The 26,828-nt window shown below is 43.3% G+C and overlaps 1 protein-coding gene across 1 annotated transcript in view; it reads right to left on the bottom strand.

Annotated features, from left to right (window-relative positions):
• CACFD1 (calcium channel flower domain containing 1) overlaps positions 1-22,490 on the bottom strand; it is a 34,445-nt gene extending 11,955 nt beyond the window's left edge. The window contains exons 1-2 of the mRNA XM_033959977.1: positions 22,306-22,490; positions 2,758-2,830 (exon numbers count right to left, since the gene is read on the bottom strand). Of these exons, the coding sequence (XP_033815868.1) occupies positions 2,758-2,830; positions 22,306-22,411 (179 nt within the window). The 5' untranslated portion in view covers positions 22,412-22,490. The remainder of the gene's footprint in view (positions 1-2,757; positions 2,831-22,305) is intronic.
• Between the last annotated feature and the right edge of the window lie 4,338 nt (positions 22,491-26,828).

The following is a 26,828-nucleotide window of genomic DNA, read 5'->3' as shown; positions in this document are numbered from 1 at the left end:
GCTGGTGCAAATAAACATTTAGAAATCCAACCTCCAGATAATTTTTTTGATTCAATTTCCGAAAGATGGGTCTCTTGAATGAAGTAAATGTCCGCATTTTGATTTTTAAGGAACGATAATAATTTCTTCTTCTTAATAGGATGATTTAAACCATTGACATTCAGCGAATACATTTTTATATCCATCTAATTAATAGTTATGTTTTAACCAATATTCTATGATAGTTTATACGATTATCTCCTAGCACATTCATTAAAAATTTATATCCTATCCCACCCATTATTTTCCCTCCCCTCCCACCCATTATCATATTCTGATTTGGAACACGCATTGGTCATGCAAAACCTACATCTCCATCTCCAGGCAACTAATAATTCATTATATTATTTAAAAACATATTTCTAAATTCAATACATTCTTTATACTTCCACCCTTATATAATTGAAAATTATATCCATTTAATCTATAATATTTTATAAATTTACTGAGAATTATATATATTTGATTCATAAAATTAAATTCAATATCATGCATACATGTAATATAATACTCTTAATAAATAAACATATTACAAATATAGCTCTATTTCTCTATATATATCTATATATCATCATATAAATTAAATATATCAATTTTTATATAAATATATTAATATTAATAATAATGCATTTCAATCATTTTCATAGATCATCTTCATAATAAATTAATTTAAATAAATAATTAACCAAAATATACATTTTATGTCAATAAATAAGTTTTATAATAAATTCATATTTTATTAATTATCTACCAATCAATTACTTATTTTCTTATTTTTCATAATAAGTTAATATGACTGAATAATTGAATCAAATAAAAATTTTATATTAGACATCTATTTTATTAATTAATCCTGTTAATAATCAAATTATTTTCTTGTATATATTTCATAAAATTATAATTTTCTTATACAGAATTAAAATATTGTTTTTATTATAAATTAATATATTTCATTTTTAAATCTTATTCTCAATATAACAATAATAAAATTTTCCTATCAATATTTTTAATGATAATTTCATTGTAAATCATTTCATTATTCCTTAATCATAATAAGTTAATATGCTATATAATTGAATAAATTTTCTATTTTGATTAAAACATGTATTTTATATAAATTTTTAAATAAATAATTTATTTATTTATATATTAATAATTAAAAAAAATTTTTTTTTTATATTTTATTTTATTATTTTTTTTTTTTTTAAATATTAATGATTGTGGATGCTAATATTTTATTAATAATTAATTTAATAAAATAATATTATATTATTGCATCCACTATATCAATAAATATAAATTATATTTCCAGTTAATAACATTTCTTATATCTTAATTTTTATTTTTTTTTTTTTTTTTTTTTTTTTTTTTATTAATAATCTTCTTTATTTTCCCTTTTTCCCATCTTCTTTCTTCTTTCTTCTTTCTTCAGCTGAATTGTTCTGTTTTTTATGTAAACATAGGTTCTTTTTGTGTCAGAAATTCTTTCAGTTTTGCCGGGTCTTGAAAATATATGGATTTATTTCCACTGGATACTCTCATAGTGGATGGATAATATATTCCATATATGTATCCTTTTTCTTTCAGCTGCTGTCTGTATGTGAGGAATTGTTTTCTTATGTTTGCTGTATATTTAGCAAAATCCGGTACTAAAATCAGTTTTGATCCTTTATAATTCAAGTTTTTATTTGCTTTTGCCATTTTTAATATTTCTTGAGCTTGTTGATACCTTAACACCTTGAATATCAAAGGTCTTGGAGCAGCCTGGTTTACTGGCTTTCTTGTGGGGATTCTGTGGGCTCTTTCAATTTCTAACGGCCATTTTGAGTTGAGCTGAAGCAGTTTAGGTAAAAGATTTTCCAGGAATTGTACAAGATCTCCCCCTTCAATATTTTCAGCCAGCCCCAAAATTCTGATGTTCTTTCTTTTTCCTCGGTTTTCCATATCCACCAATTGATTTTTTAAAGCTGCTACTTCTTTTTTATCTTTGTCATATTCTTGTGTGAAGGATTCAAATTTCTCCATTTTTTCTTCCATCACTGTCATTCTCAGTCTTTCCGTTTGGATCTCTTGTTTCATGATAAGAAGTTCTTCTTTAACTTCAGATATTTTGTTGGCATTTTCAGTCAGCATCAGTTTTATTTTGAACAGTTCTGTCATAATATCTGACTTTTCAGTGAGTTCTTCAGTCTCCATCGGGAACGGTACACTCGATGGTGACAGGGGAGTTACTTTTGTTCTTTTTGCTGATATACCCGATGTTGAAGGTTTTTCAGCTTTCCCCTGCTTCATGCTCGCCATTTCCGACGTTGTTTTATGTATTTTTAATAGCGATTTGAGAAAGTAGAAGTTTTATTTTTATTCCATTTGTTGCCTGGATACGGGAGCGCTGCGGTTAGGCTGCCATATCGTGCGCGCTCCAAGCCACGCCCCCCCCAATCCCTGCTTTTAAAAAATATTAAACACAAGTATTGTCTCAGAAAACAGAGAGAACACCTGCTTTCTCTCTTTTAACTGCCAACTGAAATATTCAAGTCCTATTACTTTCTTAAAAATATTTCAGAGTGTTTCTTCTTTCAGATCAGCTGCTCTGAAGACATTTCCAGTAAGAGTGCAAGGTGCAGGCTAGCAACCTTCCCACAGTACTACTTTTGCTTTCAATCCTTGGGAAACAAAAAGCATCACCATCTATTGCAACATGGGAAGAAACAGACTTACATCATCCAGATGCCAGCAGCTATATTTACAGGACGAACGGTAACACAGTTCCACAGCCCAGCGACTGCACAAGCTGGAAAGCAAGAAAAGATTGCGAGTGACTTAAGGGAAATCAGGTACATGACAGAAAAATAAGCCACAGGGCCACTTAGGGTACATCACTGGCTGCATCACAAGGCTTGTTGGATAACAGTGAGCAGAAAGGAAGGTCTGTCTGCCAAACATTTAATTTGCTACATGAAAATCAACCAAATATTTGAGTAAACTGATTCCTTTCTAAGGCTGTGGAATATTTAATGATGGATAGAGGCAGAAGTAAACAATCTAAGTGACCCCCATATTTGGTTCTCTTCAGGTTAAATAAACTGAATCACCACCCAAGGATGCTTTTTAGGCTAAATTCCACTTGTAGCGTCTAAGGCCCAGGTTCACTAAAGATAATGGAGTCAATCACTGTTGGCCGATTCCTGGCATGGAGGTGTAAATCATTTGCATACAAACTCATCTTCTCTTCACTCCTTCCCGTGTCATAGAAACAGAAAATGACGGCAGAAAAGGGCCATAGCTCATAAAGTCTGCCCACTCTAATGACCCACCCCCCTCGGCTTTACCCCCCTGGAGATCCCACATGCGTGTCCCATTTACTTTTAAAATCTGGCACGCTGCTGGCCTCAATCACCTGCAGTGGAAGTTCATTCCAACGATCAACCACCCTTTCAGTGAAGAAATACTTCCTGGTGTCGCCATGAAATTTCCTGCCCCTGATTTTTAGCGGATGTCCTCTTGTGACCGAGGGTCCTTTAAGAAAGAAGATATCATCTTCCACCTTGATAGGGCCCGTGATATATTTAAACGTCTCAATCATGTCTCCTCTCTCTCTATGTTCCTCGAGTGAGTACAGCTGCAATTTATTCAGCCTTTCCTCATACGGGAGATCCCTGAGCCCCGAGACCATCCTGGTGGCCATTCGTTGAACCACTCAACTCTCAGCACATCTTTTTGGTAATGTGGCCTCCAGAATTGTACACAATATTCCAGATGAGGTCTCACCATGGATCTGTACAATGGCATGATGACTTCGGGTTTCCGGCTGACAAAGCTTCTACGGATACAACCCATCATTTGTCTAGCCTTTGATGAAGCCTTCTCCACTTGATTGGCAGTTTTCATGTCTTCACTAGTTATCACTCCTAAATCACGTTCTGTTTTGTTCTAAGCTAAGGTTTCCCCATTTAGTGTGTAAGTTCTGCACAGATTTCTGCTGCCAAGGTGCATGAACTTACATTTTTTAGCATTGAAGCTTAGCTGCCAAGTTGAGGACCAATGTTCCAATAGAAGTAGGTCCTGCGTCATACTGTTGGGCAAAGTGCTTTTACTTACTATGTTGCATAGTTTGGTGTCATCAGCGAACAATGTTATTTTACCTTTAAGCCCTTGAATCAGGTCCCCTACGAATATGTTGAATAGGATCGGGCCCAAGACCGAGCCCTGCGGCACTCCACTGGTCACCTCCGACAATTTGGAGAGGGTGACCAGCGTCTGCCCTCTCTCTCTCTTCAATCCAGCATCTCTCCCTTCCATCCACTATCTGCCCTCTCCCTCTCTAATATGGCACCTGCTCTCTTTCTATTCCCTGCTACCCTGTCCCCTTTCCATCCAGCCTACTTTCCCTCTCTCTTTTTTACACGATTCATTCCAGCTTCAACGCTCTTTATTTTTGTCTCTCCTATACCAGATCTAGCATCTCTGTCCCTCTCTTCATATTTCTCTGCTGACCCCTTCCAAGCAACAATCTCTCTCGTGCCTGTCTCTCCCCTTTTCTGCATTCCCTCATCTGATTTCTCTACTCCACTCCACCCTGCCACTTTCCCTCTGATCTCCCTGCCAACTCTGTTTCCCCCCTCCTCCCCCCCCCCCGATCTCCGGGAGCCAGCTCTGTTTCCTTCCTTTCTTCCTCCCCTCCCCCTCCGAGCAGCATCGTTCTCTGCCATGTGGTTCGGGACTCTGGTATTTTTCTCTAGTCCCTCCCCCACTCACCCCCGCAGTCTTCCACTTCTCTGACACATTGCAAGCAGTGATTGAGACATCTGCTGCCTGCCAGCTACTGAACTCCTCTCTGTCACATCCCACCTGCGCGGGAACAGGAACTTGCATCATAAGATATGGGACGCAGAGAGAAGAGTTCAGGAGGAGCTGGCCAACAGTGGGTGTCTCAATCACTGACGCTGCTAGCAATAAATCTGAGGTTTGAAAGACCACGGAGGGGAAGACGGGAAGGGAGGGACTAGAGAGGAAGTGCAAGGCAGCCGGGAGGACAGGAAGACTGAAGACAAGCCAGACTTCAGAAAGGGAGTGACGTTGGATGCATAATTTATGCTGAGTTCAAAGTAGGTGGGTGGACTTGTAGGTGACTCGTTTTTTTAAAAACCCAGGCAGACAAGTGCAAATTCCCCTTAATTTAAAAAACCAGCCAGACACCTCGAACAGTCCTCTAAAAAAGGGCATGTCTGGGTTTTCCCAGACATATGGTAACCCCTAAGCTGGCATCTCCTATATCTTACTGTGGCTGCACAGCTGTAGACCACAGATCTTAGCATTTGCTTTTTCACTAGAAAACATGGGAACAGCACCACCGCAGGGATACAGCCTCCCTACCAAGTGAAATACCTACATGCTGCAATATTCTGCCCCTACTCAGTGATGCTTTGAGTGATCCTGACAAGATAGGGGACAGAATTTACATCTTTCTGTGCTACTGCCCCAGATGGGCCCAGGCCTACCCAGCAGCAGCACATCCTTGCAATGGCTGACAGGAATTCCCAAACCCCGCCAGCTGAAGATTCCCAGTATCTCTCTCTCCCCACCCCTGTTGGCAATCTGGTATCTCTCCTGGCCTCTGAACTCTACCTCACCCCCAGTGTATCTTTTAAAAAATTATCTTCCCTTACGGAAGTCACTGGCAGTGAGCAGCCACTCACACATGTAGTTCAGATTGCCCCAGAACCTTCCCTCTAAAGCCTGGTTTTACACAGAGAGGACTACATCAAAGGAAAGGCTTTGGGGCCAGCATGAATAATGTGTGTGAGTAGCTGCTCACTGCCAGTGACCTCCAGAAATGAAGTTTCTCTCTGGACAGGGATCTTACAGCCACACAAGAAGGTGACGTCCCCGTGACGGAGCCGACCCGGCAGTCTAAAAGCTGCAAAGCTAAAGAGCTTTGCGCTTGTGCCAGCCCTCCCGCCCGAAAGTATCCCACCTGGCCCCTATATAAGCACACCCCCAACCGACATAAACAGTTTTAAAAGTTTCCGCGATCTATCCGACTCGGTAGTCTTAACGGTGTCAACCCTTTTCCTTATCGCTTCAACTTTTATTACCAACATTTCTCTTCTAAACGATTTTGATTTAGCAGCGCTCTGGTTTAGCATGTCTGAAAAAGCCAAACCTGGTTTTAAACGCTGCTCCATGTGCGACCTCAAGATGTCGGCGACTGACCCGCACGCCTCCTGTATCCGTTGCCTGGGTCCCCTCCACCGGACGTCTTCCTGCGCTCACTGCGCTAAATTAAACAAGCGCTCGCTCAAAATTTGAGCCCTTAAACTTAAAGAATTTGAGCTCCCTAACACGGCCTCTGCTCTCTCCTCCGCCTGCCAGCAAGGAGCATCGGAGCCGCAGAGACCGCATCCCAAGGTGCCGAAGCTGGTGATTCGCAAACCAGCTCAGGCACCGGCGTCTCCTGCGTGTGGCACGTCGGGGCCGATGACGTCACACGCAGGGACGCTGCCTATTGGCTCCCTTGCTCCTCCACTGCCTATTGGCTCAGTGACTGCTCCCACTGGCCAATCCTGGCAGGATCGCTCTCTCTCGGTCCCGCCCTCAGCACCGACTGACTCCAGCTGTCGGCACCGTGCTCCTTCTAATACAGAGCCTGCAGCCCAGCGTTCTGCCTCCCCAGACCAGCATCTGCACTCTGCTTCAGCCAGCCCACCCAGGAAACTGAAGAGGAAAGCTAAACATCTTATTTCCTCTAGTTCCTCCTCCTCCTCGGGCTCTCCTCCTACACTGTCTGCTGCTGCTGCTCCAACCCAGGATCCTCCCCAGCTCTCTCACCAGTCTCAGCCTCTGATGCAGCCTGCACTTTTTCAACTTTTCCAGCAGTTCCAGCTCTTTCAGCAACAACAACTGCTTTCTGCATCTCCTCCGCTCCTCTCCGTTCAGCCTATTGAACAGGGCACTCAGCTTACATCCGTACCTCATCTGGTCCAGCATGATGCCCATCTCTCTGACTCTGTCTCCACTACCTCTTCTATGGCGGCGGAGCTGGAATCCTACTATGCTTCCTCCTCGCGCTCTCCCTCACCTGATCTGCAGACGGATCCCCTGCTCTCTTCTCTGGCTCATGAGGATACTCCATCTGAGCGGGATAGGGCATCACCCCCGGAAGACACCTCCTACCCACGCTTCCTATCCAAGATGGCGTCTTCTTTACAATTGACCACCATGGCCCAGCCGGACCCCCGGGAACAGAGGCTTCAGGTGCTTAAATATCTTCATATTCCAAAAGAAGTGGTCTCTTTGCCCCTTCATGCTACTCTGGCTGATTCTCAGAAAGCAATCTGGAACACCCCCTACTCATCCCGGGTCACGAAACGCAGTTTGGAACATAAATACAAGGTTCAGGATGTAGCGGGGTTTGGCAAAACTCAACTCCCTCACCAATCCCTGGTTGTCCACTCTGCCTTGCGGAAATCCAAGTCCTCCAAAGACTTCGCATCTACTCCACCAGTCCGCGAGATGCGCATCATGGACTCCATGGGTAAACGAGCATACCAAAATTCCATGCTGTCTGGGCGAGTTGCCATCCATCAGTTCCTCTACACCCAATACCTCTATTCTAACAAGGAGGATATGAGAAAACTGGTCGATACCTTACCGGTGCCCACGCAGGAGGCTTTTAATGCCGTCCTCTCCAACTTCGAAGAATGCTCCAAGAACCTTATCCGGGCAGCTGACGATGCCTTTGATACCGCCATGAGGGTACAGGTATTTCCACCCGCAGACTGGCATGGTTGCAATGCTCTAAACTGGGGGTGGACATCCATGCAAAGGTGGCAGATGCTCCTTGTCTCGGAGACAGCTTGTTTGGAGACAAGGTTAAGGATCTTATTGAGGGGCTTAAAGAAGATTGCACCACACTGGATGCTCTGGAGGAGGATACCGCACATCACTCAAAACAGCCCTTTAAGAAGCAGTTCAATACCAGGAAGTCGTTTTCTTCTGCCAGACAGTTTGCTCCATATCCGCAGAAGCAGTTTCGGCCCTATCGGCAGCAATCCTCCAACAGAGCCCCGAGAGACCGTTGCTCTCCTAAACCCGCTCAACCTGCGGGCCAGAAGCCCCAACCCTCTTTTTGACAACCCTCCCCTTCCCGCTGTTCCGGTGGGAGGTCGGTTGAGGTTTTTTCTCCAGACCTGGCGGGATATAACCACAGACACCTGGGTCTTGCGCATCATTCAACATGGATACCGCCTTCGCTTCCTGGCTCCTCCTCCTTGGTGCCCCCCTTCCCACCAGTCACTTCAACCATCTCACCTGCTTCCTTTGCAACAGGAGTTGTCTCGGTTGCTGGACATTCGGGCCATAGAGCCGGTTCCCGAACACCAGTGGGGCCAGGGGTTCTATTCCCGATACTTCCTCATTCTGAAGAAGACGGGGGGCGTTCGCCCGATTTTGGACCTACGGAACCTAAACAAATTCATATTGAAGGAAAGGTTCCGCATGCTCTCGATCTCCGCCATTGCTCCTCTGCTCCAAGTCGACGCTTGGCTCACGTCCATAGACCTTCAGGATGCCTATCTGCATATTCTCATACATCCCTCTCACAGGCAATATCTCCGTTTTGTGTTTCAGAACCTTCACTACCAATACACAGTTCTCCCTTTTGGCCTCTCGTCAGCACCAAGGGTCTTCTCCAAATGCGTCATCCCCATAGTAGCGCATCTGCGCAAACAGGGCCTGTCCATCTTCCCCTACCTGGACGACTGGCTCATTTCGGCTGACGCCCTGCCTCACACGCCACGCTTTGAGCCAAACCGTCAACCTCCTTCTACAGTTGGGTTTTCTTCTCAATTTTCCAAAGTCTCATCTCCTCCCATCTCAATCCCTTCAATTCATCGGGGCAACTTTTCAGACTCAGCAGGCTATGGTTTTCCTCCCGTCACTGCGGGCCCTTGTCATCCAACAGCTGATTTCACCCTGGTACCCCGGGCTCTGGGTCACGGCCAGAGACGTTCTCACCTTGCTAAGACACATGGCGGCCACAGTGCAAGTACTCCAGTTTGCTCGCCTAAAGATGAGACCTATCCAATGGTTTCTCAAAACCCATTGGAACCAGTTCCTTCAGCCTCTTTCCACGCAACTACAATTAACGCCCCAAGTGCTTCAGGACTTGCAATGGTGGTTTCACGTGGATCCCCTCTCTCACGGGCTTCCATTTCATCCTCCTCAGCCTACTGTCACCATCACAACGGATGCCTCCAAGAAAGGCTGGGGCGCTCATCTCCTCTCTTGGTCCACGCAGGGCACCTGGTCCCCAGCATTAGCTCGCTGCAGCATCAACTTCCTGGAACTGCATGCCATCCATCTCGTTCTGCAGGTGTTCCAACACCACTTGCACAGTCAGATCATCCGAATCCGCACCGACAACCAGGTTGCCATGTTCTATGTGAACAAACAGGGGGGGATGGGCTCCTCTCGCCTATCCCGCGAAGCAGTCTCCATTTGGAACCTCGCTCTACAGCTCCACTCCACCCTGCAGGCGGTCTACCTTCCGGGCACGGACAACCAGCTCGCAGACAGACTCAGCAGGCAACTCAGTCCTCAAGAATGGTCGCTTCGGAGCACAGTTACGTGAAAAATCTTTGCAAAATGGGGCACTCCTCACGTCGACCTCTTTGCATCCCAGGCGAACGCCAAATGTCCCAGATTTTGCTCCAGGTACGGAGAACCAACCTGTCTGGCAGACGATGCATTCCTCCTCCACTGGTCCCAGCATCTCCTCTATGCGTTTCCTCCGATTCCTCTGATTGGAAAAGTCCTTCAAAAGGCCATCGCAGACAATGCCTCCCTGATCCTCATCACACCGTATTGGCCGCGACAAGCCTGGTTCCCCGTCCTCCTCAACTGGGCTTCTCAGGCTCCTTGGATTCTCCCGCAGTTCCCGGATCTTCTCACACAACACGACGGTCAGTTGCTACACCCCAATCTTCCGTCTCTCAAATTGACAGCCTGGCTCCTGCTCCCATGCTGACTGGGGACTCTGCCTTCCCTTCGGAGGTCCTACACATCCTTCTTGCCTCCAGAGCTCCTGCGACTCAACGCTCCTACTCCGCCAAGTGGACCCATTTCCAGCGCTGGTGCTCCACCCGTCGTGTTCACCCCAGCACCTCGCCCTTGGCTCAGGTCCTCCGCTACCTTGCCTCTTTGCAGGTCTGCGGATTATCCTACAACTCCATTCGCCTTCATCTGGTGGCCATCTCAGTGTACCATGACCCCGTGGACGCGGTCTCTCTGGTACGCCATCCTGTGGTCAAGCGCTTCTTCAAAGGACTTCTTCATCTGCATCCTCCCCTCCGACCTCTTGTGCCGGTCTGGGATCTCAACCTCGTGCTGCAGGCTCTCATGGCTCCCCCATTTGAACCTCTCTCTGTTATACCACTCAAATTTCTTACCTGGAAGACTCTATTCCTGGTAGCTATTACCTCGGCTCACCGCATTGGAGAACTCCATGCCTTGGTATCCTATAGTCCCTATACCCAATTTCTTCATGACAAAGTGCTGTTACGCACTCATCCTAAATTCCTGCCCAAGGTGGTCTCGGCCTTCCATTTGATCCAATCCATTGTGCTGCCTACTTTTCATCCACCCCCTCACCCTTCGCCGGAGGCCGGACGACTCCACACACTGGACTGTGCCAGAGCTTTCCGCATCTATTTGGACAGAACTGCGACTCCTCAGCGCCCGTCTCAGTTGTTCCTCTCCATCCGTCCATCTTCCTCTCCTAGACCAGTTTCGAAGTTGACATTGTCCTCTTGGATTACCCAGCTCATTGCGTACTATTACGCCTCCGCCTCCAGTCCTGCTCTTCAGGAGATCCCTCCGCATGTCACGGCTCATGACCTCCGAGCTATGGCTACCACCTGGGCTAACCTTCGCCTCGCTCCTCTCCAAGAGATCTGTCGAGTGGCTACCTGGTCCAGGATTCATACCTTTGCCAAACACTACTGCCTTGATGTGGAATCCGGCGCAGATGCATCACTGGGTTCTACGGTCCTGCAAGCGGCATTGTGAGGCGTCAACTTCCCTCCTCCTCTACGTCTCAGGTAACAGATCTTTATTATTATTATAATAGCATGTTGTTATTCTGTTACCTTTAGCTCGGGAGGCACCTTCTTGTGTGGCTGTAAGATCCCTGTCCAGGGAGAAATAGAAGTTGCTTACCTGTAACGGTAGTTCTCCTTGGACAGATGATCTTACAGCCACACAATCCCGCCCAGCCTCCCCTATTGTTGCCGCCAGATTTATACCGAACTGTTTATGTCGGTTGGGGATGTGCTTATATAGGGGCCAGGTGGGATACTTTCGGGCGGGAGGGCTGGCACATGTGCAAAGCTCTTTAGCTTTGCAGCTTTTAGACTGCCGGGTCGGCTCCATCACGGGGACGTCACCTTCTTGTGTGGCTGTAAGATCATCTGTCCAAGGAGAACTACCGTTACAGGTAAGCAACTTCTATTTTGAAAAGGTACACTGCAGGGGGGGGAGGGAATTAAGAGACTGGAGGAGGAAGGCATGCCGGAACATGGGGAGGGGTGGAGGCAGAGGGAAAATTTCATGGCTACCAAAAACTGGACAACTGGCTTACTGTGCTCTGGCGAAAAATAAAAGCATAGTATGACGGTGGGGGCTGGACTCATGCAGGCATTACCCTGTTGGTGCTGCTATTGGCTCACAGGCCTTGCATTGAAGATCACTGTAATGCAGTAATGCCTTCAGCAGCTGGTCTAATAGCTCTTCCTCTGAAGAGTGTCAGACACTGTTAATGTAACACTATTCTATTATAGTTAAGTGGGTCATAGCGGAGGACTGCATAAACATGACACCTTGGCTATGTTTGCATGGAAACAGAAGGGACATAAAGCAAAAATAGTAAGATTATGTATCAAAAAGGGAACAGAACATACTTAAAGGGCCAGTACATGTGCATGAGACACGTCTAATTAAAATTGTATGGGTTTCTCTCCATCTGATACCTGCTCTCCTCTCAACTGACAGTCAACGTCACAATAGCTCCAAAATGTAATCCTAGCCCCTGGCTCAGGGAAGGAAACAGCCCAAGTGTTGAGACAGCCCAGAATGGGTTTTCCAGGCAGCACTAAATTAGATTTTAAACTCTTTCGAGCAGGGACTGTCTTCTTTGTTACTCTGTATAGCGCTGCATACGTATGGTATCACTATAGAAATAATTAATAGTAGTACCAGTAGTCACTAACCTAAGAATATAACAGTTGCCGTACTGGGACAGACCGAAGGTCCATCAAGTCCAGTATCCTAACAGTGGCCAATTCAGGTCATAAGTACCTGCGAAGATCCGAAAGAGTAAAACAGATTTTATGCTGCTTATCCTAGGATTTTCCCAAGTCCATCTTAATAAAGGCTTATGGAATTTTCTTTTAGGAAATTATTCAGACCTTTTTTAAACCTTGCTAACTGCTTTCACCACATTCTCTGGCAACAAATTCCACAGTTTAATTACAAATTGACCCTGAAAACTGCTTGAAAAGCTCAGAATAGAGTAGAAATGTTTAAAATAACTGCCTACAGCTGTATTAACAAGTGAGAAAAAGCCGGTTTGCAGAATCTTTGCATCAAAGAAGATTTTATCCAAGGCCCAAAACAGGAGAAATATTTTAGTATAGCTGACCCTCTGACTCTACAGTAGAGAATGACACGGGGACAAATTTGTCCCTGTCGGAACTCAGTTTCCCCATCTCCATCCCCATGAGTTTCGTCACTGTCTCTGTCCCTGCTCCATTCCTGTAGGATCTACCTTAACCGAACAAGCCTCGAACACTTAGAATTTTAAGGGGTTTGAAGCTTATGCAGATGAGGACAGACCTTGCAGGAATGGGACAGTGACAAGAAAAGAACTCGCAGAGCCAGGATGGGAAAATGAGTTCCCGCGGGGATGTGGGAAAATTTGTCCATGTGTCATTCTCTACTCTAGAGATGCATCTGCACTCCATGGATGGTGACTATACTATACCTTTCCAACTCTGCGGCCTTCCCCAACCTATTCCTCAGAGGGTGCTGTCATATCACATATAGTGGAAAAGTAGCCTGGTGGTCAGAGCAGTGGACTGAAACCCTTCCTTACTTGGGAAATCAATTATCTTTCCAGTGCCTCAGGTACAAACTTAAAGCTAGTTACTAATGCTCTTAATGTGGGAGATTTTTTTGATAACTAGATTTCATCTGTGGTAAAATAATGGAAGTTAATTGTGCTAGTGCATGTTAATAAACTAAACTAAATCTTAGCTTTATATACCGGGTCATCAACCAGAGGAAGCTCAACACGGTTAACAATAATTAATAAAATATGCTAAAATTGCAAGGAGATTAATTTTCAAAATGTTTAGCAAATAGAGAAGTTTTTAAAGATTTACGGAAGAATTGGAAAGGACTAGGACATCTCAAAGTTAAAGGAAGTTCATTCCATAATTGAGAAAATTTAAAAGCCAAAGAAAGGCTAAAGTTCTTGACTCCTTTAATTCCTTTCCTAGAAGGAAGGGAAAGTTTAAATTGTTGAGTGCCTCTTGCATAGGAAAATCTGTAAACGTTCCATAGCAGAGGAACAAGAGGAATAAAAATACCATAAAAATTTTTGAAAATAATGTATATACATTTAAATTGAATTCTGAGACGAACCGGGAGCCAATGAAGGCTCAAAAGCAAAGGAGTCACGTGGTCGAATTTGCTTTTTCCATAAATCAGCTTCGCAGCGGTATTCTGAATCAATTGTAACCTTTGGAGACAGATCTTTGTGATGCCAAGATAAATAGCATTACAGTAATCTAGCCAAGATAGTATAATTGATTGGACCAAGACAGAAAAATGACGTTGATTGAAGAGAGAATTTATTTGATCCTTAAAGGTAAGGGAAGAGTTGAAAAGTATTCCCATAAACTTGGAGGAGAACTCAATTTTCAGGGAGGCCCCAGAATCCAGTGGAAGGAAGACAGTCCAGTTTTGGGCCTAACCACAAAAGTTTGACTGTAAGCCCCCTGGAGACTGAGAAATACAACACCTAACTAGCTTTGAACTTCCACTGAAGCAGTGAAACAAACACAGATACAGTTCTTGCTGATATTCAGACATGCAAATCTAGCTATCTTGGCTAGATTACTGTAATGCTATTTATTTGAATTTATTTGATAATTGATTGGACCAAGACAGAAAAATGACGTTGATTGAAGAGAGAATTTATTTGATCCTTAAAGGTAAGGGAAGAGTTGAAAAGTATTCCCATAATCTTGGAGGAGAACTCAATTTGCAGGGAGGCCCCAGAATCCAGTGGAAGGAAGACAGTCCAGTTTTGGGCCTAACCACAAAAGTTTGACTGTAAGCCCCCTGGAGACTGAGAAATACAACACCTAACTAGCTTTGAACTTCCACTGAAGCAGTGAAACAAACACAGATACAGTTCTTGCTGATATTCAGACATGCAAATCCAAAACACATTTAAAGGATCACAAAATAATAAGACACCTGCAGGCCAAGAACCCCACTTGATTAGCAAGACAGATGCTGTGCCATTTTAATTGCCTTAGCCTATTCCCCATGTAAGCCTCCTCAAAATGCTGGTGTCTAAAGAAGTGCAAGAGAAAATGTCCAGGATCCAAAGAAGCCCTGGAATCTTTCTCTCCCAAGGATTTCAGATGAACAGTTGTGCAGACTGTAGGAGATACAGAACCATGATGGCAGATAAAGGCCAAATGGCTCATCCGCAGCATCCACTATCTCCTCCTCTACATAAGAGATCCCTCATGCCTGTCCCATCAGTGGCATAGTGAGAGTGAGAGGTGCCCAGGGCATTTCTGCCCCCCCCTCCCCACTGTGCACATGTACCCCTTCCCTATCCCGTATCTCTTCACTGATGCAAGCAGCAATTCCAACCTGCTGCTCGCACCAGTGTCAGCTCTCCCTCTGATGTAATTTCCTAGGCATGGGACCTGGAAGTGACATCAGAGGGAGAGCCAATGCTGGCACAAGTAGCAGGTTGGAATTGCTGCTTGAACCAGAGAAGAGATAGAGGTACGGTGGAGGGTGAAGTTAAAATGTGCGTGTGGTGGGGGGGAGAAGTGGGCAAGAGCGAGAGGATGGAAAGGAGGAGGGGTGCTGGTGCCCTACCAAGACAGCACCTGGGGCGGGCCCCCTACTTACTACATCACTATGTCCCATGCTTCTTGAATTCAGACAGTCTTTGTCTCCACCAACTCTTCCGGGAGACTGTTCCATGCATTTACCACCCTTTCTGTAAAAAATAATTTTCTTAGATTATTCCTGAGCCTATCACCTCTTAACTTAATCCTATGCCCTCTCATTCTGCAGCTTCCTTTCAAATGAAACTCACCTTATGCGCATTTATACCACGTAGGTATTTACACATCTCTATCATATCTCCCCTCTCCCACCTTTCCTCCAAAGTATACATATTGAGATCTTTGAGTCTTGTTTTCATACACCTTATTACAAAGACCACTGACCATTTTAGAAGCCTTCCTCTGGACTGACTCCATCCTGAAGATACGGTCTGCAGAACTGTACACAATATTCTAAATGAGGTCTCACCAGAGTCTTATACAGGGGCATCAAAACTTCCTTTTTCCTACTGGCCATACCTCTCCCTGTGCACCCTAGCATCCTTCTAGCTTTCACTGTTGCCTTTTCAACCTGTTTGGCCACCTTAAGATCATCACACACTATCACACCCAAGTCTTGCTCCTCTTTCGTGCACAAAAGTTCTTCACCCCCTAAATGGTACCGTTCCTTCGGATTTTTGCAGTCCAAATGCATTTCTTAGCAATAAATTTTAACTGCCAAATTTCAGACCATTCTTCAAGCTTCGCTAGATCCTTCCTCATGTTATCCACACCATCAGGGATGTCTACTTTAATGCAGATTTTGGTATCATCTGCAGAGGCAAATCTTACCTGACAGCCCTTCAGCAATATACAAAGATGTTATAAAGAACAGACCAAAGAACTGAACTTTGAGGCACACCACTGATAACATCCCTTTCCTCCAAGTGATCTCCATTGACTACCGTACTTCTCTCTGTCACCTTCCACTCAATCAGTTCCTCACCCAGTCCGTCACTTTGGAGCCCATACCCAGGGCTCTCAGTTTATTTATTAGACCTCTATGTGGAACAATGTCAAACGTTCTGAAAATTCAGCCCTATTAAAGTAAAACACTAATCCAAAATATGTTGAGACCAGCGCAATGACTTTCTGTTGTGGAGGGGTTAAATTGTGGAACTCACTTGTAAGTCAATTATGGAAATGTGGTGAAAAAGGCAAATTTAGGAAACTACTTAAAACGCAATTGTTTGTAAATGCCTTTTTCTAGATATTGATTCCTCATGACTGCTGACTTTTGAGAACTTTTTTCATAATTGTTTGTATAAGCCTTTTTTTGGCTTTTATTTTCCTATTGCTGATTTTCTGAGGATTGTTTGTTTATGTTTACCTATTTTTATTTTGTTTTATAATGTATGTATGTAACACTGTGTAAACCATTTAGAAACATTTAAACAGTATAGAAATTTTTAAAATAAATAAATAAAATCTAATCCAAGATGGCCGCAGTAGCCAGTTTATGAGAGAGACACCGAGAATTGTTCCCGTTTCTTTACTAACTACTGCAATCAATAATGCCGAAAAGAAGGGATAAAGGAGTCGGTGGATCTTCCCAACGACCGGAGATCCCTTTGAGCGGCACTATCAACGAGATTCTGTGGTGCCTCACCGGTGGTATGGATTTGTCTGGGAATCGCCCGCTGTCGATGCCGGCAATGAGTGACGCCATTGCGGATGACTTGGGGCTAGATGCTACTCTGAGCCCAGACCATAGAGTTCCTCCCCCACGGCCACAGCAAGCAAGCTCTCCACAGGAAGTGAGCACGTCCAAAGAGGCAGTGCTCTCACTGTGAGAGGCTGGTTTACCTGAGAACTTGTCTTTGGAGTCAGCGGGGGAACTTGTGTCCCTGGAGCTACCTGTGGCTGGTAGATCAATGGAGGAGCCAGTACAAAGAATAATGGAAATGAATCCGGCAGCGGGTAAGATTGAATTAGCACTATAAGACTTTTCTTTATCAGTAAAACCCCCTGAAGTTACTTTGGAGAATATTTGTGATTTAGTTGTAAACCTGGGGAAAACTTTTTCCCCAAAGATTGAAGAGATAGAAAGAAAATTAAAGTACAGCAAGAAGAAATTCTACAGATGAAACAAGAAATTAATCAAAGCAAAAGTGACACTCAAAAAATGACTATAGAATTGAAAACAATAAACTTTCAAGAGACACAAGTTAAAGATAGTAATAATAAATGAAGAAAATTAGAAACCCTTGAAAACTATAATCGTTTTAACAATTTGAGGATATTAAATTTTCCTAAAGATCCTTTGATAAATCCTCGAGATATACCATTGAGATATTTTCTGGATGTTCTGAATGTCCCAGAACAATCATTACCTCCAGAAAAAAAAGCCAGGAACAATCAGATCCAGAACAAAATTATCAAGACAAGCCCTTTAATGTTTCCAAATTATTGGAAACCTCTGAGGAGAAAATTGTGAAATCATCAACACTTCTGGTAACAGATGCTTTAGCTCCTGATAAGGAATGGATATTGAGATTATTTTTCAAAAACAAATCTAAAAAATTTTTGGGACACAAAATACTAATGTTTCCTGATGTCTCTAAAGACACCCAGAGAAGAAGACAAGAGTTCCTGCTGATGAGACCCGCAGTGACAGCTATAGGAGGAGTTTTCTTCTTACGATATCCCTGCAAGTGCATAATCAGATATAAATCCTTCAAATATGTTCTTTATGATCCATCCCAGCTGACTGGATTTCTGTCTCTTAAACACCTTGATAAAGAATAGGTGAAAGCAATTCTAATGAAGATAACCTCCCACTATTACAGGCTATTGCTTTATCGTTATTTTTTTTTTTTTTTAAGTACTTCTATATTGTCATTTTCACTTGATTGAATCTTGGATCCCTAAAATAGAGGACTTGAGAATGATAGGAATTGTTATTTGTTTGTTTTTTAATTTTATTTAGGTTTCCTCTTTAACTCATACTATTTGTATGTTTTATTTCTGCCATTCTTTCTGTTCAAGATGTGTATGCTTGGAAATGTAATTGAAAATTAAATAAAAAATAAATAAAATCTAAATACACAACATCTTTTACTAAGCTGCGTTAGCGTTTTTAGCGCACACAGCATTTTAGCGTGCGCTAAACCCACGCTACGGTGCTAGAATGCCAGCTCAATGCTGGCGTTAGCGTCTAGCGTGCGCTATTCTGAGCATTAATGCCCTAACGCGGCTTAGTAAAAGGAGCCCCTAGTGCTTTCCCTCTATCCAATTCTCTGATCACCCAAAGACATTGATCAGATTTGTCTAACAAGACCTGCCTCTAGTGAATCCACGTTGCTTCAGGTCCTGCAATCCACTGGATTCCAGAAACATCACTATTCTCTGTTTTAAAAGTGTTTCCATTAATTTACTTACCACAGAAGGTAGACTTGCTGACCTATAGTTCCCTACATCTTCTTTCCTTTCACTTTTGTAGAGAGGGACCATATTTACCCTTCTCCAGTCCCACTTCCGATTCTAGAGAAGCATTGAAAAGGTCAGCCTCAGATAAACACCATCATTGCTTTGTTCACCTTTAGTTTAGCTAGCTGCTCACGAACACAAACCTCAGAAAATCAATCTGGGTCTACCCTCACCTCCATCCCTTCTTGCGTTTATCTTCTGCGGTTCTGCTCCCAATGCTTCAGTTGTGAACACAGAACAGAAATATTTATTAAGCAATTCAGCCTTATCTTTATCAGCTTCAACAATATTTCTCCCTTTCACCTTTGAGTCTAACAAAGATACTTTTGCACTTCTTCCTATCACTAATATATCTAAAAAAATGTCTTGTCCCCCCCATTTTACTGTCGGCTATTTTTTCTTCTAGTTGCATCTTTGCTTTCCTGACTACTCACCAGCCTCTCTTAACTTTTCCAGATATTTTTGCCTGTCTTCCTCTATTTGTGATCTTTTATAATTTATGAAAGCCAGCCCCTTTTTCCATATCTTCTCGGTTACTACTTTTGAGAACCAAAGCAGCCTTCTCTTCCTCTTACTTACTTTCCTTATAAGATGGTTTGTTGTCTTTACAGTAGCTCCTTCCAGTTTGCCCACTGCTTTCCTACTTCATCTAGATGTTCTCATCTAGACAATTCCTTGAATAAGTTTCTTAGTTAAGTCTAGAGCCTTTACTTTTGAATGAGCCCTCTCTAACCTGTCTTAATATGCATGCAGTGATCACTGGATGCCAGATGATCATTCACTATAACATCAGAAACACTTTCCCTGTATGTAAGCAGTAAGTCCAGTATGGCTCATCTCGCATGGATTCCATTACTAACTGTTGGAACAGTTATCTTTGTAGAGAATCCAGGATCTCCCTACTTCTAGGAGACACCACAATAGGGATTCCCCAATCAACATCTGGCATATTAAAATCACCTATTAGTAGTACTTCCCCTTTTTCAGCTATATTTTAAACGTCTACTATTAAATATCTGTCCATATCTTCTGTCTGTCAAGGAGGCCTATATATCACACCAATGTACATAATTTTCCATTCCCTCTTTGCAAATTAGCCCACAGTGCCTCTTCCTTACCCTGTAGATCCTGCAATTGTGTGGCTTTAATATGATCTTTAACATATAATGCCACTCCCCCCTTCTTTTTTTCCTACCCTGTCTCTCCTAAACAGATTATAGCCCTGTATAACTATATCCCAGTCATGGGTCACTGTGAACCATGATCAGCACGAAATCCAACTCAGCCTCTAGATCCAGAACCTTGTTTTCCAAACTTCATGCATTAGTATATACTGCTTTCCAGACATTGCCCCTTTTCCCATTTGTATAGACAGTAATGTCCAGTCCTTATGAATGGAAACAAGCTAGCATACCACTATAACCATGAAGTGCATCACACTCTTCTACCACGGTCTCAGAACTGGAGCCTACGCAAGGTATTTTTATCACAAACTCGAGTGATCAGCGTAGTAATTTAGCTCCCTGCTCCAATCATTGACCGCTTAGGTTTTAAAACATATAAACTTTAATAATTTAATCTTAAAATATTTCTTGTAGAAAACTTTTTTTGACGTTGGAACTGAATGCTAATTGAATGCCGCAGTGCTGGCCCTGAAGCAGCGGACAAACAGTGAGTCCGCGAAACGCTGGCCGCGTCGGCTTGTGCAATACTGGCTTGTGCAACTATTTGAGCACTGCTGAAAAAAACATATCCAGAGACAAGCGCCGTTTAAAGATAAGTAGCTTGTCATTTTTTCAAATCCTTAATAGTGCATACAAAGTGGGCAAATTTGCACTGATAGTGAGGTTTTCTATAAAATGAATTAAAATAAAATGAACTAAATAAAATGAACTAAAAGTATATATATTAAAAAAAAGTTTTCTACAAGAAATATTTTAAGATTAAATTATTAAAGTTTATATGTTTTAAAACCTAAGCGGTCAATGATTGGAGCAGGAAGCTAAATTACTACGCTGATCACTCGAGTTTGTGATATAAATACCTTGCGTAGGCTCCAGTTCTGAGACCGTGGTAGAAGAGTGTGATGCACTTCATGGTTATAGTGGTATGCTAGCTTGTTTCCATTTATTATTTACTACCACTTGGGATACTTGTTTATAGATTGTACACCAGTCCTTATGAATGCCAGGCATGAACATAAGAATTGCCACTGCTGGGTCAGACCAGTGGTCCATCGTGCCCAGCAGTCTGCTCACGCGGCAGCCCTCTGGTCAAAGACCAGCGCCCTAACTGGGATTCCTGCAGGTATGGAAGATATTGTCACAGATTTCCCATAAGGCTGGAAGAAGGTACCATGGAACACAGGTGAACAGGGGAGGCCAAAGGGGCCATGGCCCCAAAATTCTCGGTTGCTGTTTTAGCCCTCCTGCCTGCCCTGCTCTCTGTGTTTGTTTAAAATCATCGGGCAGCCACCGCACAGCTGCCACGCAGCGTCAAACACCAGGCCTGCACTGGAACCCTTCATTCTACTTCCAGGGGCAGGCCTGCTCGTAGACACTGCACAGCGCCTGCTGAACATTTAAAACTAATGCACTGGGAGGAGGTGGGTGGAGGACTCTGAAGTGCACCAGGATGGAGCTCCTGCCCCCCCCCCCCCCCAAGAAATCAGCAATCCACTGCCTATGCCATGGGATTCCTGTAGCAATGTAGTCAAAATCTCCAGAATGAGGCTGGAGTGCACTGAGAGAGACAATTGGTGCACCGGAATGAGGCTTGGAACATACAGAGAGAGACAGTTGGAGTGCAAGAATGTGACTTGGAACACTTGTTTGTTGAATAGTGAACACCATCCCAAAAACTTTGGGAGGTTGATGGGGCTGAAAGGATCCCGGCCACCCTGTGAGCAAGTAAATAAATCTCCCACTCCAACTAATTGTCCAGCCAGTAATAATAGCATTGACTCCTAAAATATGGGTAGGAATGGAGATTAATTGTGGGGATGAAATGGATGTTAACAAGTACGGGTGGCAAAACTTTTGCCTTGAGGTCCATGCCACTTTTAGTCTCAGCATAGGGAGGGAAAAAGCATTAGGATCCGTCAGAGCTAAATTGTCATAGAGGTCTGTCAGAGCCATAACCTATGCCGAGAGTAAAAGTGGCACGGACCTCAGATTTTTAAGGACGTGCAGTTTTAGATCCGCGAGGTCCGTAAGGTCCATGTTTTACCCCTTTCCAAAGATACCACCAGATGAAATTTGGAAGGGGTACATTAGATGAATATTCATATATAAACTAAACTAAACCTTAAGTTTGTATACCGCATCATCTCCATAAAGATAGAGCTGGGCACAGTATCTCACAGGAAATAGATAAGATATTGCCAAAGAAAGAAGGGGTACCAGATGTTGAGTAATGGTAGATTCTCCAAGATCAGACAGGGTATGAGTACTAGATAATGCATGATGGAATAAGGAGAGTACAGATGATAAATATCCGTATCCACTCTCGGATCAGCCATGGTATGCATAATAGATACCCAAAGATACTGCTAGACAGAGTGAGGAGGGGTACAGGCGATGAGTACCGGTAGAGAGACGGGTGACGGATGAGTAGCGTTCTAAGAATCGCAGCTGTTACTCACACAAGCCGCCTAGGATCCCGGCCACCCTGCACAGCCACCGGTACCACCAGGTGACTCCGTCCTCGGGCACCTCACCCGTGCCAGCCCCGCTCACCGCGGAACTCATCCCGGAGCCGGAGCCGGATCAGCCGCTAGCGCCGCTCTCACCAGCACCGGCTCCAGCCTCGATTCCTCGTCGGCTTACGTCACAGGGGACCCCGCTGGGCGGGGCTCGAATGTAAATATTGCAGGCGCTGAGCATTGTGGGAGAGTGAGGCTCAGCGAGCGTTCTACAACGAGATGTGACGCGCGGCAGCCTGGTTAGTTCCTTCCCTATTACAACTACCGGTCCGGCCAGCAATACCTGATCTAGACCCAGACTGGAAAATGATGTTGCCTGCCAGAAGGGAATTAGTTACTGTTCAGTTGCTCAGAAAGTGAATGCATCACTTTGTTGCACCTGTTTAACTGCTGAAATCCCAAATCAGACGTGCGAAAGGGAATTCGGCCTTACCTTCATCTTGCGTCCAGTTAAGGCACTAGCCTTGCAGTCTCTGCCATCCAGGTGAACCCTGATCTGCTGAGCAGCAAACGCATACACCCAGAGGTGACACAGAAACATCATGTCGACCACTAGCCTCTTAACCAGGATGGGTGTAAGATACAAACATATACAGTATAAATAAAACAAAGCATTAAATTAAAATAGGTAGCTACTTTTTATTGGACTAACTTGATGCGTTTTTTAAAATTAGCTTTCAAAGGTAACCCTTCTTCTTCAGATCAAAAATAAGCAAATATTGATAAATATCAGAATATATAAGTCAAACATAAAAGCATTCCAATGGCAGTTTCACAAGAAGAGGGAGGGAGTGGTTAAGGTGAGAAAACAGGGCGCTATGGATGATAAGATGACAAAGAGGTAGATCTTTGTTAAGTCCTGTCTGGTAGGTGTTAAAAATATTTTATCATTTTGATTTCAAAGGTCGTTCTTGGATTGTCTTAAAAATTTCTATTTAGTTTTCTCACCATAAAATCATTGATGCCCTGTCCATTTTTTTTTTTTGTTTGTTTTTTTTTTTGGAGCCTCCTTATTCTTTTTTTTTTTAACTTTCTTTATTGATATTTTGAACTTGACAATGTATACATTTGAAAAATAAAAAAACTGTATGAAAATACATTATTAACATCAGAATTATTACAATAAAGATTTTAAATCCCTTCTTAACCTATAACAGTAATGATGTATATTATACTAACAATATTATAAAATATTATAAAATATTATAAAATATGAAATATAATGCACCCCCCCAACCCACCCTGGATGTGCAAAAGAATCTAACATAAAGAAAAAGGAATTACTTTAATTATAATGTGATAAAATTAGTTAATGGACCCCAAATCCCCTTAAAGGATTTAACAAACCCTAGACGTTCTGCCATAATCTTTTCATATTTATATGTTGCACATACAGTTGCCCACCAAAAACTAATATTAATCCTATCATGATGTTTCCAATTAGATGTAATCAATTGAACTCCTATTCCTGATAAGATCATGAAAAGGCGACTATTATTTTTATCCAAAGTGGGTTTATCATGTAGAATCGTTCCAGAAATTATTGCTTCATATGTCAAGGGAATAGAGGATTGAAGAATATTGTTAATTTGCCCCCAAATCGACTTCCAAAAGCCAAGTATCAATGGACAAAAAAACAAAAGATGATCCAAAGTCCCAATATCAATATGACAATGCCAACATCTATTAGATTTAGAACTATCTACTTTATTCAACCGAACTGGAGTCCAAAAAATCCTATGTAATAAAAACAACCATGTTTGCCTCATAGATGCTGACATTGTACATCTTAATCTCCAAGTCCAAATTCGTGGCCAACGAGAAACAGAAATATGCTGTTTTAACTCGATACTCCAAATGACTCTAAGACTATTTTTTGGTTTTTTATTTAAAAATCCTGAAATCAATTTATACCACTGAACAGCCTGATGTCCTATTAAATCTGTTTGGTAGCAAAGGATTTGCAAGCTGAAATAAGTTTTTAAATTTTTCCATTCAGGGAACCCCGCCTGAATAGCCCGCTTCAACTGCAAGCACCTATATCGTTGAGTGTTTGAAATACCTGTCCTTGTTTTTGAAGTGTTGTACAACAGAGGTGATATCCTGGTTGGCATTGCAGTGTTTAATGTGATTTGTGTGTAGATTGATCCTAGTCTTTAGCATCTGACTTGTTTCTCCAATGTATCACCCTTGTTTACAGCATCTCTGTATCTCTGTCTTCCCCCATGTTCAGCATCTCCCTTCTCCGAGTCCTACTCTTTCCTTGTCCAACATCTAACTTCTATGTTTATATCTCCCATTCACCCTAATCCAGGGGTGTCAAAGTCCCTCCTCGAGGGCCGCAATCCAGTCGGGTTTTCAGGATTTCACCAATGAATATGCATGAGATCTATTAGCATACAATGAAAGCAGTGCATGCAAATAGGTCTCATGCATATTCATTGGGGAAAACCTGAGTGGATTGTGGCCCTCGAGGAGAGACTTTACCACCTTCCCTAATCTTTCAGTGTCCCTATCTCTGTTCTCTGTGTCCCTATGCCCCCCCCCCCAATATCCAGCATCTCCCTTTTGTGTTCATACTGTATATTCCATGTCCAATATTGTCTCTCCATACCCATATCCCCTCACTCCATGTCCAGCCTCTCTGTGCCCATGTGGCTACCCTCTTGCAAGTCTGCTGCTAGATTATTCCTAAATCACTCTTACAGTAAGTCAAAATCAGTTGTCTAGAATTATATCAACTTATGTTGAAACTTATGCTCAGAGACATGAAGGCAAAAAAGCAAGAGGTGAACCCCAAGACCCAATCATCGCATGTTCAAAATAATTTAGTTGATATCAAAAACTATTCAATGTGCTGTGTACACACAGTCTACCACAGGGGTGCCCACACTTTTTGGGCTTGCGAGCTACTTTTAAAATGACCAAGTCAAAATGATCTACCAACAATAAAATTTAAAAAAAACACAACGCACACTGTACGCATAGAATTGTTAATTATCATTCCTATTCCAGGGTTTTTTCAAAGAGGTCAAAGCAGATGACTCTATGCACTGTCACCTCAGTAACAACCATACAAAAATAGACAAATACCCACCCCCTCCCTTTTTACTAAACCACGAAAGCAGTTTTTAGCACAGCGAGCTGCGCTAAATGCCCAGCGCTGCTCTCGACGCTCATAGGCTCCCTGCGCTAAAAACCTCTATTGCGGTTTAGTAAAAGGGGACCATATTGTAAAATATAGAGAGCAGATATAAATTCAGACACATTTTGATCACTAAATTTAAAATAAAATCATTTTTCCTACCTTGTCTGGTGATTTCATGAGTCTCTGGTTGCACTTTCTTCTTCTGACTGTGCATCCAATCTTTCTTCCCTTCTTTTAGCCTGTATGCTTCCTCTCCTCCTGACCTCATTCCCCCCCCAACGTTTTCTTCTTCTCTCCCTGCCCTCTCTTTCTTTCTCTCTTCATGCCCCCTTTCTTTTTTTCTGTTTCTCTTCTTTCCTTCTGTCTCCCTGCCTGCCCTCTTTCTCCCTCCCTGCCCTCCCCCAAGCCACTGCCGCTGGCCATCGGATAACAGGCCCTCCTTGCTTCGGGCCCACCAGCATTCCTCTCCCCGACGTCAATTTTGCCGTCGAAGAGCAAGTTCCGCTGGCCAGAACTTCCTCTCCGACGGCAGAATTGACGTCGGGGAGAGGAAGGCTGATCGGCCCAAGATCGACCTATTGGGAGAAATGCTGCCGGGTCCTGCCTTTGAGGAAACAGAAAGTAGGCAGGACCTGGCAGCAAGAAGAGCAAATCACAAGCTTCACTGACCTGTCTCTCGCTTTAGCCCGCGAATGGGGCTCTAACATGTGCGTGCCGGCTTCCCTTCTCTCTCCCCCCCCCCCCGGACATAACTTCCGGTTTCAGAGGGAAGAGAAGGGAAGCCGGTATAAGCACACGTTAGCCCCCGGAGCATAAATTCTCCAAGCCGGGTTGTTTTTTTTTAATGTTGAGCAGTGGAGGCAGCAACAGAATTCAGGAGCAGGCCAGTCAGGAGGGGAAAAAAGAGAAGGGAAGAAGGGAACCCGCTCTGCGATCGACTGGGGTCGCCTGAGCGAGCGACCTGTCGATCGAGATCGACGTGTTGGGCACCCCTGGTCTACCACATTCTCATGGAGTTAAAAATTTGAAAATTGTAAAATAACAAACTTATCTTGAATTGTAGGTTCCGACGTGGCACGATTCGATCCTGCGTCAGGGAACTGAATGATTGATTGAAAAAGTTGTAACTAAGGCAGTGTAGTCTCAAAAGAGATTGAAAAACATTCCAAAATGTAACCCACAGGTTTACTTTCTCTACTCTTTTGAGACTACACCGCCTTAGTTACAACTTTTTCTATCAATCATTCGGTTCGAATCGTGCCACGTTAGAACCTACAATTCAAGACGTTTGTTATTTTGCAATTTTCAAACTTTT

This window comes from Geotrypetes seraphini, chromosome 10 (assembly GCF_902459505.1).
Source record: "Geotrypetes seraphini chromosome 10, aGeoSer1.1, whole genome shotgun sequence".
Taxonomy (NCBI): Eukaryota; Metazoa; Chordata; class Amphibia; order Gymnophiona; family Dermophiidae; genus Geotrypetes; species Geotrypetes seraphini.
Note: the sequence above shows the minus strand (reverse complement) of the source record. Positions and strands in the feature narration are given on the sequence as shown.